General features: G+C 46.9%; 1 protein-coding gene across 2 annotated transcripts in view; it reads right to left on the bottom strand.

Moving 5' to 3' along the window:
• LOC308321651 (ephrin type-A receptor 4) overlaps positions 1–16,089 on the bottom strand; it is a 57,877-nt gene that overhangs the window by 31,146 nt on the left and 10,642 nt on the right. For both annotated transcript variants that reach the window (XM_080772665.1, XM_080772666.1), the window contains exon 4: positions 2,576–2,731. In XM_080772665.1, the coding sequence (XP_080628791.1) occupies positions 2,576–2,731 (156 nt within the window). The remainder of the gene's footprint in view (positions 1–2,575; positions 2,732–16,089) is intronic.

Below are 16,089 nucleotides of genomic sequence, written 5' to 3'. Positions count from 1 at the left end.
CGTTAGCTGGTTGTTGCACACACACATAGTCTCCTATTGGGACGTATTCCTTGGGGAGATTAAGAAACTTTTTCCTAAGAAAGTTTCAGTACTGTTTTTTTTGCCCCTTTTCTTCCTGTCTTTTCCACTCTTTTATTGCTTGCTAATTTGCTCTCTGAGCCTTTTTTCACCCCAACACCACGTGTCTTCCATATATCTGCCTTTCTCATTTTTACTCAAGACTCGTATCCCTATCTCTCTATCTTTGTTCCTTGTTCTCCTTTCACTTCTTCCCCCCTCTCTCTCTCTCCGGCTCTCTGTGTCAGTCTGTCCGTTAATTGTTACCAGAGTGTTGAGCAGGCCCGGGGAAGAAAGAGAGAGGGTGAAATTGGCCGGAGCATGGACCCTGCTATTACTGTCCAACTGGGATCTAGTCAACCAAAAAACCCTCTCTGCACTCCCCCACCCCACCTCTCTCTAGTCCAGACTACTAAACCACTACTAGGAAAATCTGAAAAACACATCAAGGGCCAAGAAACCCCTGAACAGAGAGCCTTCAGCCCCCCTAAACATAGTGGACCACCCCTTACGTGAGTCTGTCGTCCCTGGTCCTCATTACTGCCTAGCACTGGGTGTGTGTGTGTGTGTGTGTGTGTGTGTGTGTGTGTGTGTGTGTGTGTGTGTGTGTGTGCGCGTGCGTGCGTGCGTGCGTGCGTGCGTGCGTGCGTGCGTGCGTGCGTGCGTGCGTGCACAATGCACATACGTGTGGCCTGTGTATGTGCTACAGTGACAACCACATGAAGTGGTTATCTTGATAAAATGTGGTGTGCACAAGTGCCAATCAAATAAATTAAGAAAGAAAAAAAAAGAGAGCATAAAGGAGGAATATGAATGTGTGTGTGTGTGTGTGTGTGTGTGTGTGTGTGTGTGCCCTTTTTAATCATCATCTCGCATCTCGCATCGATGGAGCACAAGCTAAGAGGGGGGACCGTTTTCAATTACCCATGGACAAACACACACACACACACACACCCACACACACACACACACGCCAATTACCGGAGATTCCGGTGCTTTCTCTGCATGACCTTCAGCAAGGCAAACTGGGAAATGAGTTTAAGAGTATTTTTTCTCTCTTTGCTCCATTGGTGACTTCAGGACGAGTTAGAGTGGGAGCGAGGGAGAGTGAGAGTGAAAACAAAACATGTGAGATGGAGGGATGTTTGAGTGGCAGCTGTAATTGCGGAGCTCCAGCAGGCGGGAGAGGCGGAGGAGAGACGAAAAAATAATAACACGGCCAAAAGAAAAACAAAACGGACGGACAGCCAGGGGGAGGGTTCTAAGTTCATGTTGGCCGGGTGACCAGACCGGGGGCAAAGGTCGGCAGGAGGTCAGCTGGGGAGGCCGGCTAATGTTGTGTGCTCAGCGTTGGTTTTAAGATCAGGTTCCATGTAAGAGCACTAAATCACAATGCTATTAAATCAAGAAATGTTTAGTCTTGGCTCAGTCTGGGCTTAAACAGTCAGGTTTTTGTTAAGTTTATCATCAGCCATGCAGGGTTTAAACGTGATCCCTGTCATCCCTATTTTTGGGAAAACATTTGCCAAAAATACCACATCTTGAAGATCGACTATTATTGGCAATTCAGGTCAGGTTTACAAAATATAGCAGGATTTAAACGGCTAAGTTTTAGGTAGTAGTGCCAGCTCAGCCTGCGTTTAAACAGATAAGTGTTAGGTACTCTGCAGCGTTAGCTCAGCCTGGGTTTAAACAGTTAAGTGTTAGGTACTCGGCGTTAGCTCAGCTGGGGTTTAAACAGTTAAGTGTTAGGTAGTTTGTGGGATTCAATAAAGTCTTTTGTTGAGTGATGAATCCTCATGAACTCGACAGATCCTTCGGCCCAAACGTTTAGCCAACTGTGAGCTAATTGACACAACAGATGTTTTAGCTGGCAAAAAATAAATGAATTAATGAATATAGGGAAATCGCTGTTTCAGTGCTATTTACATATACCTTCATTTTGTAGGAAATGACAGATTTTTGTTTCATGATTTTTCTCACTGTGTATCACAGTATGTATTCAATGACTCAGAGAGAGAGGGGGGGGGGGGGGGACGAGGATGTGAGCATGGAGGAGGATATTATGTTAACTGTTATCACAGTTCTGTTGAGTCAGAGAGATAACTGGCACTACCATTTGCTGAGATCCTGACTCACACTTACAGCCTGGTTTCATGGAGGACAGACAGCGAAGGACAGGAGGAAAGGAAGAAAGAGGCAAAGGGAACTGACAGTGAGGGTGTTTTGTGGTCTCCCTGCAGTGGATGTGGAATGCAGTGTTTTACACCCCCATTAGTTCTCTGTCACAGTGACAGATCACTTAGTACCACCTGGAAATCAAAGGATCCCCATTAAAACCACAGTCGCCTGCAGCTTTACACGTGCATGTGTGTGGGTGTGCGTATCTGGGTGTGCATGGTTGCCTGCATAACGCATGTGTGTGTGTGTGTGTGTGTGTGTGTGTGTGTGTGTGTGTGTGTGTGTGTGTGTGTGTGTGTGCGTGTGTGTGTGTGTGTGTGTGTGTGTGTGTACTTACGTGTGCAGGGCATGGATGCAGGGTCCGTCTCTGAGCGGAAGAAGCCTTTGTCACAGGTACATGATGTGGATCCGTCTCTCAGTGAGTAGCTGTGGAGTGGACACTTGGAGCAGGAGCCATCTGAGGCCAGGGCGCGGTAGGAACCCATCTTACAGGCTGCAAGAGGAAAACAAATGGGGCTTTGAGCGAGACGCAAAGAATGGTAAAATATATCAGGTACAATAATTCATTGAACTTTCTTAAAAAAAAAAAAAAAAATAGCAGATTCACGTGTTGCGATGAGACACATTTTGAGCGGTTAGATCGGCTGTTTTTGTGAAACAGTGCTGTACGACAAAGTATGCAATAGGGATTACATGGTTAAATCAGACTAGAAGATCTAGTATATTATAAAAACATTATTAGATTTTTTTCCACATTGACCCTAAAACACACTTGTTGATTGTCTCGAAAAGTTAATTTATCGTGTAATTGCCAAGAAAAATAACCAAAGCCCTCAAATTCCTCAGGTCATCGTCAGCCAAATATCACAAGAAATATAAGAAGGAAAATAATGCTCATTCCCCCCGTGAGCAACCGGTCAACAACCCGTCTCTATCAGCTAATCTCTCTTCTTTGTTGGAAAGGCAGCGAGTACATGAACTTCATTATTAAGAATAATACAAGATGGCCTGGGCTGTGGCTCAGTGGTTCAGGCACCGTGGCTGGTAATCCAGTCTGGCAGTGTGCCGTGGGTTCGACTCCCGATCCCGACGGCCTTCACTGCATGTCACCCCCCCATCTCTCTCCCCATTTCCTGTCAGCCTACTGTCTGTCCCTCCATAAAATATATAAAATAAAGGTGAAAGCCACAAAAAAAAAAAAAAACATTCAGAATAATACAAGATAGAAGCAGTTTTCCACACACATGCGCGCACGCACACACAATGCATGTGAAATGGTAACCTAAGTGACACTTTTCCTACTTTGGCGACAGTGCTTGCCTTTCTTTTGACTGACAGTTTGATTGGAGGGCTCCTCTTTCAATGAATCTCCCCCTGCTCTGTCCTTTCCTATAATGGCTGGGGAAGCCTAGCGGCTTGTGTTTCACCCCCTGAGCGCTGAACCAGAAGAGGAGGACAATAGAATGATTCTGTGAGAGGTGCGGTGCAGACAGCCAGGACACCGATTGGGCCAAACAGCCTGTCAATCAATCGTGTGGCCGGGCACTTGGCAATGAGCGGCGAATGGTATTGGGGCCATGCAGAGGGGATGGTGGTTTGGGTTTTTGGGGAGTGGTGGTGGAGTGGGTGGTGTGTGTGTGTGTGTGTGTGTGTGTGTGTGTGTGTGTGTGTTGGTGGGGGGGGGGGGGGGGGTATTTTCTCCTGCAGTTGACTAGAAGTTTCTAATTATGTTTTATCCTGGTTATGGATTTACCCATCTGTCTCCAGTGGGTATTTCAACATCATAAAAAGGCACAGACTTTCACACGCACACTCACACACACACACACACACACACACACACACACACACACACACACACACACACACACACACACACACACACACACACACACACACACACACACACACACACACACACACACACACACACACACACACATACACGCTCTCCCCCCGAAATAAAACATGTGTTGACAAAAAACACAACTAATTTCCCAAACTGTATTCAAAACCATGAACTCCCACACCACAGCCATAAATCCACTATGACATCCTACATGCAAGGAACACTGTCTTGTAAACAGACTCCCACATGTATATGCTACGCTCAAAATTTAGATCAATGCCTCTCCACATATACCACACACAGGAGGAATTCCACCCTCCAAGAAAAACACATTCCATCATTCAAGAAGCAGTCGTCTCCTCATACACACATACAGACTACAGAGAGGATCCACAAACCCTGTAAACTTAGGGAAATCCCTTCCTTGGAGGCATAATAATAAAGTTGGGCTCTTTGCCCTGCAGCCTCTCTCTCCCCAGTGGTTGGATTAACGTAGCCTAGCGTTAGCAGAGCCAGGCTAGCTGCTACCTGCTGAGCCTTTCTCTATACCCATCCACCCAGTCAATCAGGGCCAAATCCTTGCCGCTTCACTCGCTAACGCTAAGCTAAGGGCCTCTTTGATTATAGCCTGCAGGGGTGCGAGAAGCCTCTGCTTCTCCTCGCTGTCACACACAGAAGAGAGATTAGACGTGGAGGTGCTTTGTGTTATCGCTCTATCTTTAAGGGTTTCTGACAGTCCCTTAACGCCTAATCACTTCACAAGAGACACAGACGCTAGGACTTGTGGGTGTTGTTTGTAAGGGGATGAGAGAGGGGGAGGTTGTGACCGTTTCGGGTGACAAAACGCAAACTAGCTAGGGTTTGTGGTTGTGCGCTGACCAGGAAAGCATCCAAAGGTTAATGTGTGGGCAACCAGCTGTTTTAGGCTGATGACTTCATACAAAAAGCTGGAGAGAGAGAATTAATTGATCTGCATGCTTCAGGGCCTTTGGGCTTTAGCCTCTTTAAAAAGAGATGCATCTCAAGTCACACACGGTGCACAGTTGACGAGTTTTTCAGTCTGTGATGATTAAGCTGTCCCAGGCTCACCCCAAAGTACCATATAGCTGTCATTTAAACTCTTTCCATGGCACCATGGCCCCCTCCTCACTATTGCACTATTGCAACGTGCTGACGTCCAATCCTGCGATATTCTGCAACTCGGAAATTGTGTTTGAAAATATGACATCAACATACAAATCAATGTTTACAGGAGCAGCTATCCTGCAGAAAGGAAATGGCACAGGCAGCGAGAGGGTGATACTCAAGTAAAGCTGGAGAATTTGGTTCCCATTAGCAGTGTGTGTGCGAGAGAAGAGACCACAGTAGTGGGTGGTCCAGGAGGCCGTGCCTTCGGTGAGGAATCTCCCTTAAGACTCACTGGATTTATCACTGTCCAGGCCAGCCGTGGCAAACCCACACCGAGACACAGACACACATATATTCACACACACGTGAACACACATGGATTCGGTTTTTACGGCTTCTAGCTGAGAAACCCTCATCATATCCTCTCTTAGAAAGCTCTCGTAATTCCATATTTTCCACACCCCTCTCCCTTCATGTCCACGGGGCCTGCTTTTTCACGCAGTAAATCTCCACTAAGTTTTTCCTTTATATATTTTTTTACACATTATTTGATTTCTTCTTACTCTTCCCTTCCATTTTCCTCCTCTATCTCTCTATACCACTCTCCTCGTCTCTCTAGCTCTCTCGTTCTCTGCAGGCCTCCTTTCAGACAGAGAGGGTTTGTCAGGTGCCAAATCCCTGAGCTGAAAGATCAAAGGCAGACAAAGGGACTGGTGACTTACTGTTCTATTCTGGATCTGCTCAGAATGGAATCCCTCATAGACCAGGACATCACATTCTTTCACCCCTTTTCTCTTCTCCCCCACCAGCTCTTTCAGACTTTCACTCATTCAATCCTCTTCCATTGCTTTAGTCCATCCCCCCCTTTTGTCCACTCCTTCCTCCTCCCTGTCCCTCTGACCGTTGTCTCTCAGCTGAAGCACATTTGGAGGAAAAAAGGGGGTGAGAACATTGGGGTATGGCTGAGGAGCAGGCTTAGGGAGTTAATGAGTAGTTTTGTCCGGGCGGTGGGGATTCTGCTCGCTGAATTGGCCACGCGGCATGAGGAGAGAAATGGTAACTGCTGCTCGTGACAAAAAAAGATCTATCTCCCGCCATATCCACAAAAAGCCAAGGATACAATGCTGCTACCCACGCGGAAACCATCTAAAACGCTGTTGAGTTTCCTTCAAAGTAGCAACTACCTACACAACAGACTTTGAATAGCTGCGGACGCTGCGTGCACTACAGCCAAAAGAAAGGGAAAAAACACTCTACCCACATATCCACCCACGTAAACCCACCTCCAGTGACCCACGCACAAAGCTAGATGGGCCGGTAACTGTGCAGCCTACACAACAAAGCCTCCAATTCACAAGGGACTAAGAGCATGAGAGCATACTCGTGCTAGAAAAGTGATCCCAAAACTCTGGAATGCAATGCACAATAACTGGGCTTGCCCTGACTGCACAGTAAGCGTATAACCAAAAAGGCATTACGTTCAAACTATATCGCTTTACCATGCCCTTTTATCGCAGTGCTTTATTTTCTTTAGGTGATGAAACTCGGTCACTCTCTCGTAGTCATAACAGACAGCAAGTGCTCTTCAGTCGCAGTCAGAGGCATCCTCACAAAGCCGCCCTTTGAAAAGGGAGCGATCAGTTTTCAAGACCTCAGGGCAAGGAGAGCCTCTCCTTCTCATCCACCTTAAGGAACAGGATTCTCTATTCAGCCTCCCTGTTCTGCCCTATCCCTCTCTCTCTCTTTGTGTCTCTCCAACCTCTTTCTGTTGGTCTCCCTGTGGAAGGCTGTCGGCTGCTCAGATGGCAGCACCAGTCAGAATGCATTGCTATTCCAGTAGCGCTTTGTTTACCCCTGCGAGCAGTCCTTGACTGAATAAAAAACAAACCCTGCATTGAAAGTCAGGGATGTATAAGTTCTCCACTCCCACACACACGCACGCATGCACGCACGCACCCACGCACCCACACACACACCCACACACACACACACACACACACACACACACACACACACATAATAAAAGACCATCTATATCCATACACCTGAGCTGCTGGCTATTAGAAGATATAACTAGCTGCTAACCATTAGCATCTGTCATTAGAACAGCAGGAGAACGGAGCAGGTTAACTCATTAATTCTGTCGCCGGGGTTATTAATTACCTCCGGCTCCGACGCTGACACGCAGCCACACGGCCAGCGAAAGCCATCAGTGTGATAGATGAGGGACACACGGTCACCGAAACCGATCACCATGATTGATGACGTACACTCGCCACCCGTCTTAACCTTGACCTGGCGGGAACACGGGTCCCGAGGGTGCTAACATTCGTAACAATGCTAACCAAACAAAGGTAGTGCTGACGCTGACTTCATTGCTAGTGTTAATTAGGAGAAGAACAAAAGCCAGCGAGGCTAACAACGCTAACAATATAAAAGCCAACCTCACTGACAATCATGCACCCTGAAAACTGTATCTCAGGCCAAGGTGCATGAGAGTTGCCAGCAGTCTGTCTGTCAAGTGGCCGATGATTTATAACTGTATTTTTGCCCGACGCAATTCATCAAACAGGAGCCACCCAAGAACCTGCCCTAATTAAAATGTCTCCAACCTGACACTTATGAATACAAGCCAAAGAACCAGATGAGCTAAAAAACAGAGCTAGGATGGAAATGACTAAGAGAAAAACTGCTTCCGAAAGTCATAACAGTTACGATGGGCAACATTTTAAATGAGTTAAACACACACAAAGAATAACACACTCAACACGCACAGAGAACTCCCAGTAAAACAGGCCAGGGTCCTTTACTAACAACATGGATCTTGAGCAACTTTGGCCCTCATCGCTGTGGTGCCCACTATTGTTATTATTTGGGTTGCATAACAGAAAATATTGTTCTAAAGACTTCCTACAGTCCAGGGCCTCTGCGTTCTTATTGACACGTAGGCCACAGTTTCCTCTACAGTTCCTCTCACCAGGTTCTACGGAGACCAGAGGAGAATAGAGGGGGGGATTTGCACAATGGCTGTATCTGAATAATCTAAAATATTACAGCCAGCGGTTTCAGGGTGGACAAGTCCACACCTTAAGAAACACGGCGACAGAATGTTGGAGCAAAATGCTGGGAAACAGGGGAGTATGTGCATGTGTAAGGCAGAGAGAGAAAGAGTGAGAGGGGGAGAGATAAAGATGCAGATGCCCAAAGCCTTAATTGAAGCCTAAATTCTGCCTTGTCCAAGGTCCCCTTTGGATGAGTGGTCAATGCTTAGTTTACCATGTGGGAGACCTGGGTTTGAATGCAGGTGGTCAAAACTCAGACAGACAAGAGACACGGAGAAAAACAGACAGACAGGCAGATCTACAGAGTCAGACACAAACAGAGAGACAGGGATAGACAGAAATAGAGAGGACATGCGGGCGGGCGGGCGGGCGGGCGGGCGGGCGGACGGACGGACGGACGGACGGACGGACGGACGGACGGACGGACGGACGGACGGACGGACGGACGGACGGACGGACAGACAGACAGACAGACAGACAGACAGACAGACAGACAGACAGACAGACAGACAGACAGACAGACAGACAGACAGACAGACAGACAGACAGACAGACAGACAGACAGACAGACAGACAGACAGACAGACAGACAGACACAGAGGAAGGAGACCATGGATGAATGCTGAACAAAGACATACAATAAGACAAAAGCACACACAGAGACCAAATAGGTGAGACCCCACAGCACACAGAGAAAGGCTGAAAGAGATAGAAAGAAAGAAAGAAAGAAAGAAAGAAAGAAAGAAAGAAAGAAAGAAAGAAAGGGAGAGGCAGGGTGGCTTCAGACAGATCCATCTTTGTTAGTTGAACCAGTGTTTGACTTGGCCACAGTGGGCAGGGGCCACTCAGATTCCACTCCTGTGCCCATGCCAGGTCCGCGAGGGTGGCACCGCCTAAAGCCGGGCTTGGCGCCAGCCAGCTACAAACCTTTTGTGACCCAAGAGTCACACAGCAGGTGGGTAATGGGCTACAATACATAGTAGCCAATACACACAGACACACACACACACACACACACACACACACACACACACACACACACACACACACACACACACACACACACTCAAATGCATTAATGCACACACCAACACATGCACATACTTCTCAATGCACCTGCACACGCTCAGGTGTGCACGCAAAGCCCTTGAAAAGTCCTCTGGACAGTACAGATTCAAACTATTTGTGCAGGGAAGCGCAAATACAGGCACACGCACACACACACGCATGCACACATGTGTGCGGGGACACACACACGGAGACACGCACACATGCACGCACATAAATACACATGCATGCACACACATACACACAAGCATGTACGCACACATACTCACACACAGACTTCAAGCAGGGAGGCTTTGTGTGAGCAGTCTCACAGCAGCACAGCAGGAGTGATGGGAGGTAAACAAACTCAGTCAAGGTATTGTCTTTGGCCAATTTCCCTAAGGTCTCCAGGGGGCAAAGGCTCATGCTGGATTTGTGTATTTGGTGTGCTCGTGCGTGCGTGCGTGCGTGCGTGCTTGCGTGCGTGATCACATTTGTTCTGAGGGAGGAGGCAGGAATATCTGGCGTGCTTTCCTGACATTGTGTACAATGAAAAGCGTTGCATTTGATTAAATTATGTAATAAAAAGAGGGGGGGGGCATGCTAATGGTGTTGTGCTGAGGGACGTGCACATCGTTGGCACACACGTTGATAAACATGGGTGGGCTTGTTGGGTTGGGTTGTTCTACGAGCATGGAGCAGAGGAGAATGGACAGAAACATGGCAGGATGTGTGTGAGAGGAAGAGAACAGCACACACACACACACACACACACACACTAAGAATAGGCGTGGAGGAAGAGGAAGTGATAGGGAAGCATTGTCAAAGGGACCTGATATCAAGTACTGTAAACAAGTGTGACACGTGTCAGCAATGTATCACAAAGACATTACAAATCACCTTGATACCTTTACAATACAATGAATCCCTTCTGTCATCATACCTTTACAATACAATCCCTTCTGTCACCCCAACAGAAACAATGTCCCCAACATCCCTACGGCAACAATGTCAAAATGTGTAAAATGCACATTTTCAAATGATATACAGGATACATTAACAGGAAATTATGCGTTCAAGACTAGGTGCATTCTACAAAAGGCAATCACCAACATTCAAAGCACTCACTGATGGAAGCTTGGAATGCAGTATTTTTATTTCCTAATTGCTAAAGTGTATATTTTGAAGTACTGTTGTTCTCCTCCTTTCAAAATTCGGTTCACGTTCACACATGAGACCAAAATCAAATATGTAAATCTGAACAGGGCTTTAGTCTCATTTCTACTCATCCTTGAACAACAGCGTTTGTAGTACTGTCCCTGTCTGACCCGTCATGAATTACAGCTGGTACAGCACAAGAACAAAGAAGCACTAAATGAGTAAAGAACAGTGAATCTGGATGATGGAAAACTTTATAAACTCCCCGGATCATGAAACAAGAGACATAAGATAAGATAAACCTTCACTAATCCCTGTGGGGGAATGCAGGTGTCGTAGCAGCAACAGCTGTGAGAGTGAAATACAGGAGATGTACTGTGTTAAAGAGCAGAGTCAAGAGCCAAACCAAGATAGATAAGAATAAGGATAACAGTGAGTCTATCACCAGTGAATATATGAATGGATGTACAGATTATCAACAATGAATAAGTCTACATTATGCACACAACTTCACCAGGCACCAGTTTACACACATGGGCTATGTCTTGCGCCACCCCTTAACCCTTATCCCTAAACTTATTTGCCATTTTTTACTATTTTAAAAAACCTTTTAAAATAGTTCAAATAGCTGATCTACAAGCTCACAATGTGTAGATGTAGATCGGCTAGTTGAACTATTTTAAAATGATTTTCAAAATAGTAAAAAATAGGTTTAGGGATAAGGGTGGCACAAGATGGAGCCCTAGTGTGTTGACAGTAGCATTGTGCCTTTCTCCGAAATTCTCACAAGGTGGGTTGTAAGGAGGGGGGTGGGGCGAGGGAAGGGTGGGCTTGCTCGTAAAAATGGTAAGGTATTTTTAGATTGTTTGTTTAGGTAATCCAGTTGCAGCTCCCAGACGACAGCCTGGCTGGGGCCACAAAACACCTTCCATTGTGTGCGCGCGTTGTGTTTGTGTGTGTGTGTGTGTGTGTGTGTGTGTGTGTGTGTGTGTGTGTGTGTGTGTGTGTGTGTGTGTGTGTGTGTGTGTGCGGTCATGGTGCATAACTCTGTGCGTTCAGTGAGCGTACGTGAAAACTTTCCTGGGTCAGTAGCTTCATGGCTGACACGAGCTGTGTCCAACAGCTCGTGTCAGCCATGGCGCTCACACACTCTCCACCATGGCTGTCACCACTTTAACCTTTGACCTCAGGCCTCAGAGGCTATGCCACTTTCCTCTCTCTCTCTCCCTCTCACTCTCTCTCTCTTGCTCTGTCTCTCTCCCTCTAAAAACAGAGCACATTGCTTCAGGAATGAGGTCATCTGTTGTCGTGGAAGCGATACCCCCTCTGACTTGAAATGGTGTCAGCTTCTGTTGGCATGGGAACACCCCTGACATTAACCTGTGGTGTGCGGGAGGGCACGAGTGTGTATTTTTTGCGCGTGAGTATGCAATGTATACGCACTGTTGTCGCACGGGTGTGTTGGTGTGTGAAGTTGTGTGTTTCTTTGTGACTGCACATGAGTGCATGCATGTCTGTGCAGGTGGATGCTCTGCACTAGGTCTAAGCTTTGTGTTTGCTTGTTTAACTGTCACACTCTCTCCCAGAGATAAATTAACATACAGGATTTTACTGTGTGTAATCTGTGTGTTATCTTTTTGCATACGTTTGCGTGCATGTGCGCATGCGAGTGCATCAACACCATACCCTCCCTAACCCCAGGCTAGTTGAACCTGGCCTTGCGGGGACCGCAGGGAGCGTAATCGGAGCCGGGGGTTAATGGCAGCTCCTTAGGCAGGGTTACTCTGCTAATGTGTGTAGCGTTTAGCCTTTAGCTTTGATGTGAGGATGGACGCACAGACACGGCGATGATGGCGACAGGCTAACAAAAGCAGGGCATCGAGATTCAGACACACAGGAAGCTGTAGCAGCAAAGGCGTGTGGGCGCCACAGAGACACCGAGACGGAGTGTTGTTGCTGCCGCCGCAGTGTGTTATATATCATTGCTGCCGGGTAGAAAGCCAATATGTCCAAAACTGTTATTTTTCATTATTCAAACAGAGCAAAACATTGCAGATCTACAAGCTTTGAGCTTTTGTGTGATACTGTAGTTTGACGAAGCAGGACGTTCATTTAGGAAGAAAAGAAATCACACCCGTGTGAACTGAGTGGTGCAACTCCGTGTGGGGGCGAGCTGCCCCGCGTCCGAAACGGTTGAGAAATGACAGAGTTACATGTGTGGGAATTAGCAGACAACAAACACACTCTCTCTCTCATGCACGCTCCACATTGTAATTAGCAGGCACCCGTGCAACACTATTTCTCTCTCTCTCTCTCTCTCTGTTTCTAGCAGAACAGCGCCACTTTTGCCCCTATTGGTACCCTAAACATAGGGACATATGGATGGACGGACGGATGGACATAGGTATGGACATAGGGACGGACAGTGGCTGCACCACTCAAAAAGGTTAAATGAAGATAACCGCTTTCTGCCGATATGTCCCACACCATCGCTGTCTGTCCCCAATTGTCTCTTGACAATCTTAATAAATAAATTGATGGACTTATTAAAACTTATATACACACATTTTTGATACATTTGACAAGAGTACAATAGAGAGTACAAGAGGCCCACTCACCGGTGGATCACTGGTTGACAACCAGTGTTCTAGGTCATGTGGGTAGATCAATATAGCACTCCCAGGCAGGCAGGCAGTGGGTCACAAAACTAAAGTCTAATTCCTCACACTTTGTTGTTCCTATTATGTAATACTTTGCCACAAACGGCGTACATCTCATGTTTATCTCCTATACTTCTTCTTTCTAAACCATCCATCCTTTTCTCTCTCTTCCCCTCCAGCCCGTCTGCCCACGCTTACCGCCTACAGGCCCAGCGATATTGGCAGTAATATTGACAGTAATATTGACTGCTGCTGGTAACAGAGGGTCATGACTCAACACCACGCAACGCTTGTTCAAAGACCGATATCCGTCGGTAGTCGGTATACCCGCAACCAACTGCTTCACCTCTCACATCTCCTGCCATACATTAGAGCAGTGGTTCTCAAAGCTTTCAGCTCAAGGCCCAAAAGAGAGATTAGTTTCCCAGGACCCAAACTAGTGAAAATAGTATTCATGGAATTTCTTAGATTAGTTTGTTTGTTTAAAAAAATCTTTAAAAAACATTATAATAATAATAATATTTTGAAAGAAGTCGTGATCCGTGAAAATTGGTCCATGACCCACAAATTGATCCTGACTCCTGACCCACTGAAACATTAGAGCTGTTCGACATTAGAGCTGTTTCTCTCTCTCTCTCTCTCTCTCTCTCTCTCTCTCTCCCTGTCGATTTCTGTGAGCCTCTGTCTGTCGATCACTCACTCCCCTGCACCACTATAGACTCCTACCTCCGTTGGGCTCCTAAGTCTCTCATCCACCAGTCCTGCCCACCTCGCTATCCTCCTTGCTTCCTCTGACATTCCTCTGTGGATCCGAGGGTGGGGGATCAAGGTTTCTAATCCCGGAGACGTGCCCTCCACACCAGGCTAACGCGTACACACCTCTCCCTTTGGCTGGAGGTCTGCAGGTCGGATCCCTGCGGTGCTGCTTACATCCCACATCCCCAAATTACATTTCTCCTCTCCTGCAGAGCGCTTACATCTGATCCCATAACCCCCCCATCCTTCGTTTGATACACATACCATACATGTGCACCTATATAGACACCAAGAGGGCATTTTGGTTGCATTTTTGCTGTGCACAATCATGCATTACGTCTGCAAATGGTTGCAGTATGTGTGTATTTATGAGCGAAATGGCTGCTTGCAGGTGTGTTCACTTATGGCCTAAGCCTATATATGATCCTACACATCAGGGGTTTCTGTGTGTACGTGCATGAATCTCTGCATCAACACCCACCTGCTCATTACATCAGTGTGAATGGAGAATGAGCCAGTATACACAGGGCCATGGTGATTAATACAAGTGGAAGGGGGGTGGGGGTGTCTGGTCTCATTAAAATGGGCGCTGCAACCACTCAGGGCCCATCTGATTACATGTGTCTTTTATGGCACAGCCTTTCATTCTTTTTATTTCGTATTTTGTCATAACCTCGCTTACTGATTACCACAGAGCTGCCTTTTTATTCTCCACTGAACCCTACGCCCCGAAGAGAGAGGACGATGAGAGCAGAGAAGAAAGGACCACCTACACTCCTCTGCCTGGCAGGATAGAGGGAGCTTTAGATAGAAATCTGACAGCGAGATGGAGAGAGAGGGAGAGAGAGAGAGGGGGAGAGAGAGAGGGAGGGAGGGAGGGAGAGAGAGAGAGAGGGAGGGAGGGAGGGAGGGAGGGAGGGAGAGAGAGAGGGAGAGAGAGAGAGAGAGAGAGAGAGAGAGAGAAGGAGAGAGAGAGAGGGAAAGAGAGAGAGAGAGGGATAGGGAGAGAGAGAGAGAGAGAGAGAGAGAGAGAGAGAGAGAGAGAGAGAGAGAGAGAGAGAGAGAGATGAAACACTTTTCAAGGTGTTTGCAATCAGCCTCCCATTGTCAGACACCAGGGGAGAGTTGGCCAGCCATCTAAAGCTTCCTTGTGCTGTTCTGTGTCCAGGCTCAGATCGCGCAACGTGATTGGAACGTTAATAGAAGTTTATGATACCGCGCGCGATATGCCCGCCACAACAGGATAAACACACGACAGATCAGCACACACACGTGTGCCGTGCGCACATGCACAAACACACACATGCACGCACGGACGCACACCTCGAGATCAGCAACACATTGCCCCGGATCAAAGGGATTTCCGTGTGATGGTGATGGGAGGATGAAGTGTAGAAAAAAGGATGGTTGCCAGACTGGAACTAAACCGTCCGCCCCCCAAACGCTTTTCTTTTTTTTTGTCTCCTTCTCTCCCTCCCACCAACCCTCACCCTTTCTCTTGGTTTTCCATCTCCTGCTCTCCCCTCCTGGCCAAAGAAGCATTTTCTCCCCTCTCGTTCAGCACAAAGGAAGTGGCAGTAGACCTCCTTTTCTTTCATAACCTGTCGCTCGTTTTGGCTCTCTCTTTCTCTCTCTCAAATAATCTACCCGTGCCCACTTGATTGCTGTCCACCTCTCGCTCTCTCTCTGTCTCTCTCTGTCTCTCTCTGTCTCTCTCTCTCTCTCTCTCTCTCTCTCCACACCCAATTTGTTTTTCTTCCTTTTTTTGCATATAGTGCATATTTGTATGTCTTTAAATGTTCTGATGAATTGAAAATGGAGCCCTTATGTAAACAAGTTATTTTTCTGGTTTTATCTCCCTTAGCAGTTTTTGTATTGACCTGTACTTTCGTTGAACTGTACTCGTTCTATAACTGTTCAATCAATCAATCAATCAATCAATCAATCAATCAATCAAACCCTTCCTCTTTCTCCCTATATGTCTATCCTTCTCCCTCATTCTACCTCAACACTTTAGGATGTTACTGGTCCGTTTTCACACTCTCCGGGTTAAATGAACACATTTTTGTGAAAAAGGGTGTGTGTGTGTGTGTGTGTGTGTTGGGGGGGAGAACTGCAGGGTTGTGTGGGTAGAGAGCTCGGGTATTGATTCGGGGTCTTTTGACATGCTAATTTGCTTGCTGACTGCTTT

The sequence above is a fragment of the Protomyctophum bolini genome (genome assembly GCF_963924005.1).
Source record: "Protomyctophum bolini genome assembly, chromosome: 9".
NCBI lineage: Eukaryota > Metazoa > Chordata > Actinopteri > Myctophiformes > Myctophidae > Protomyctophum > Protomyctophum bolini.
This window is presented reverse-complemented; position numbering and strand designations above follow the sequence as displayed.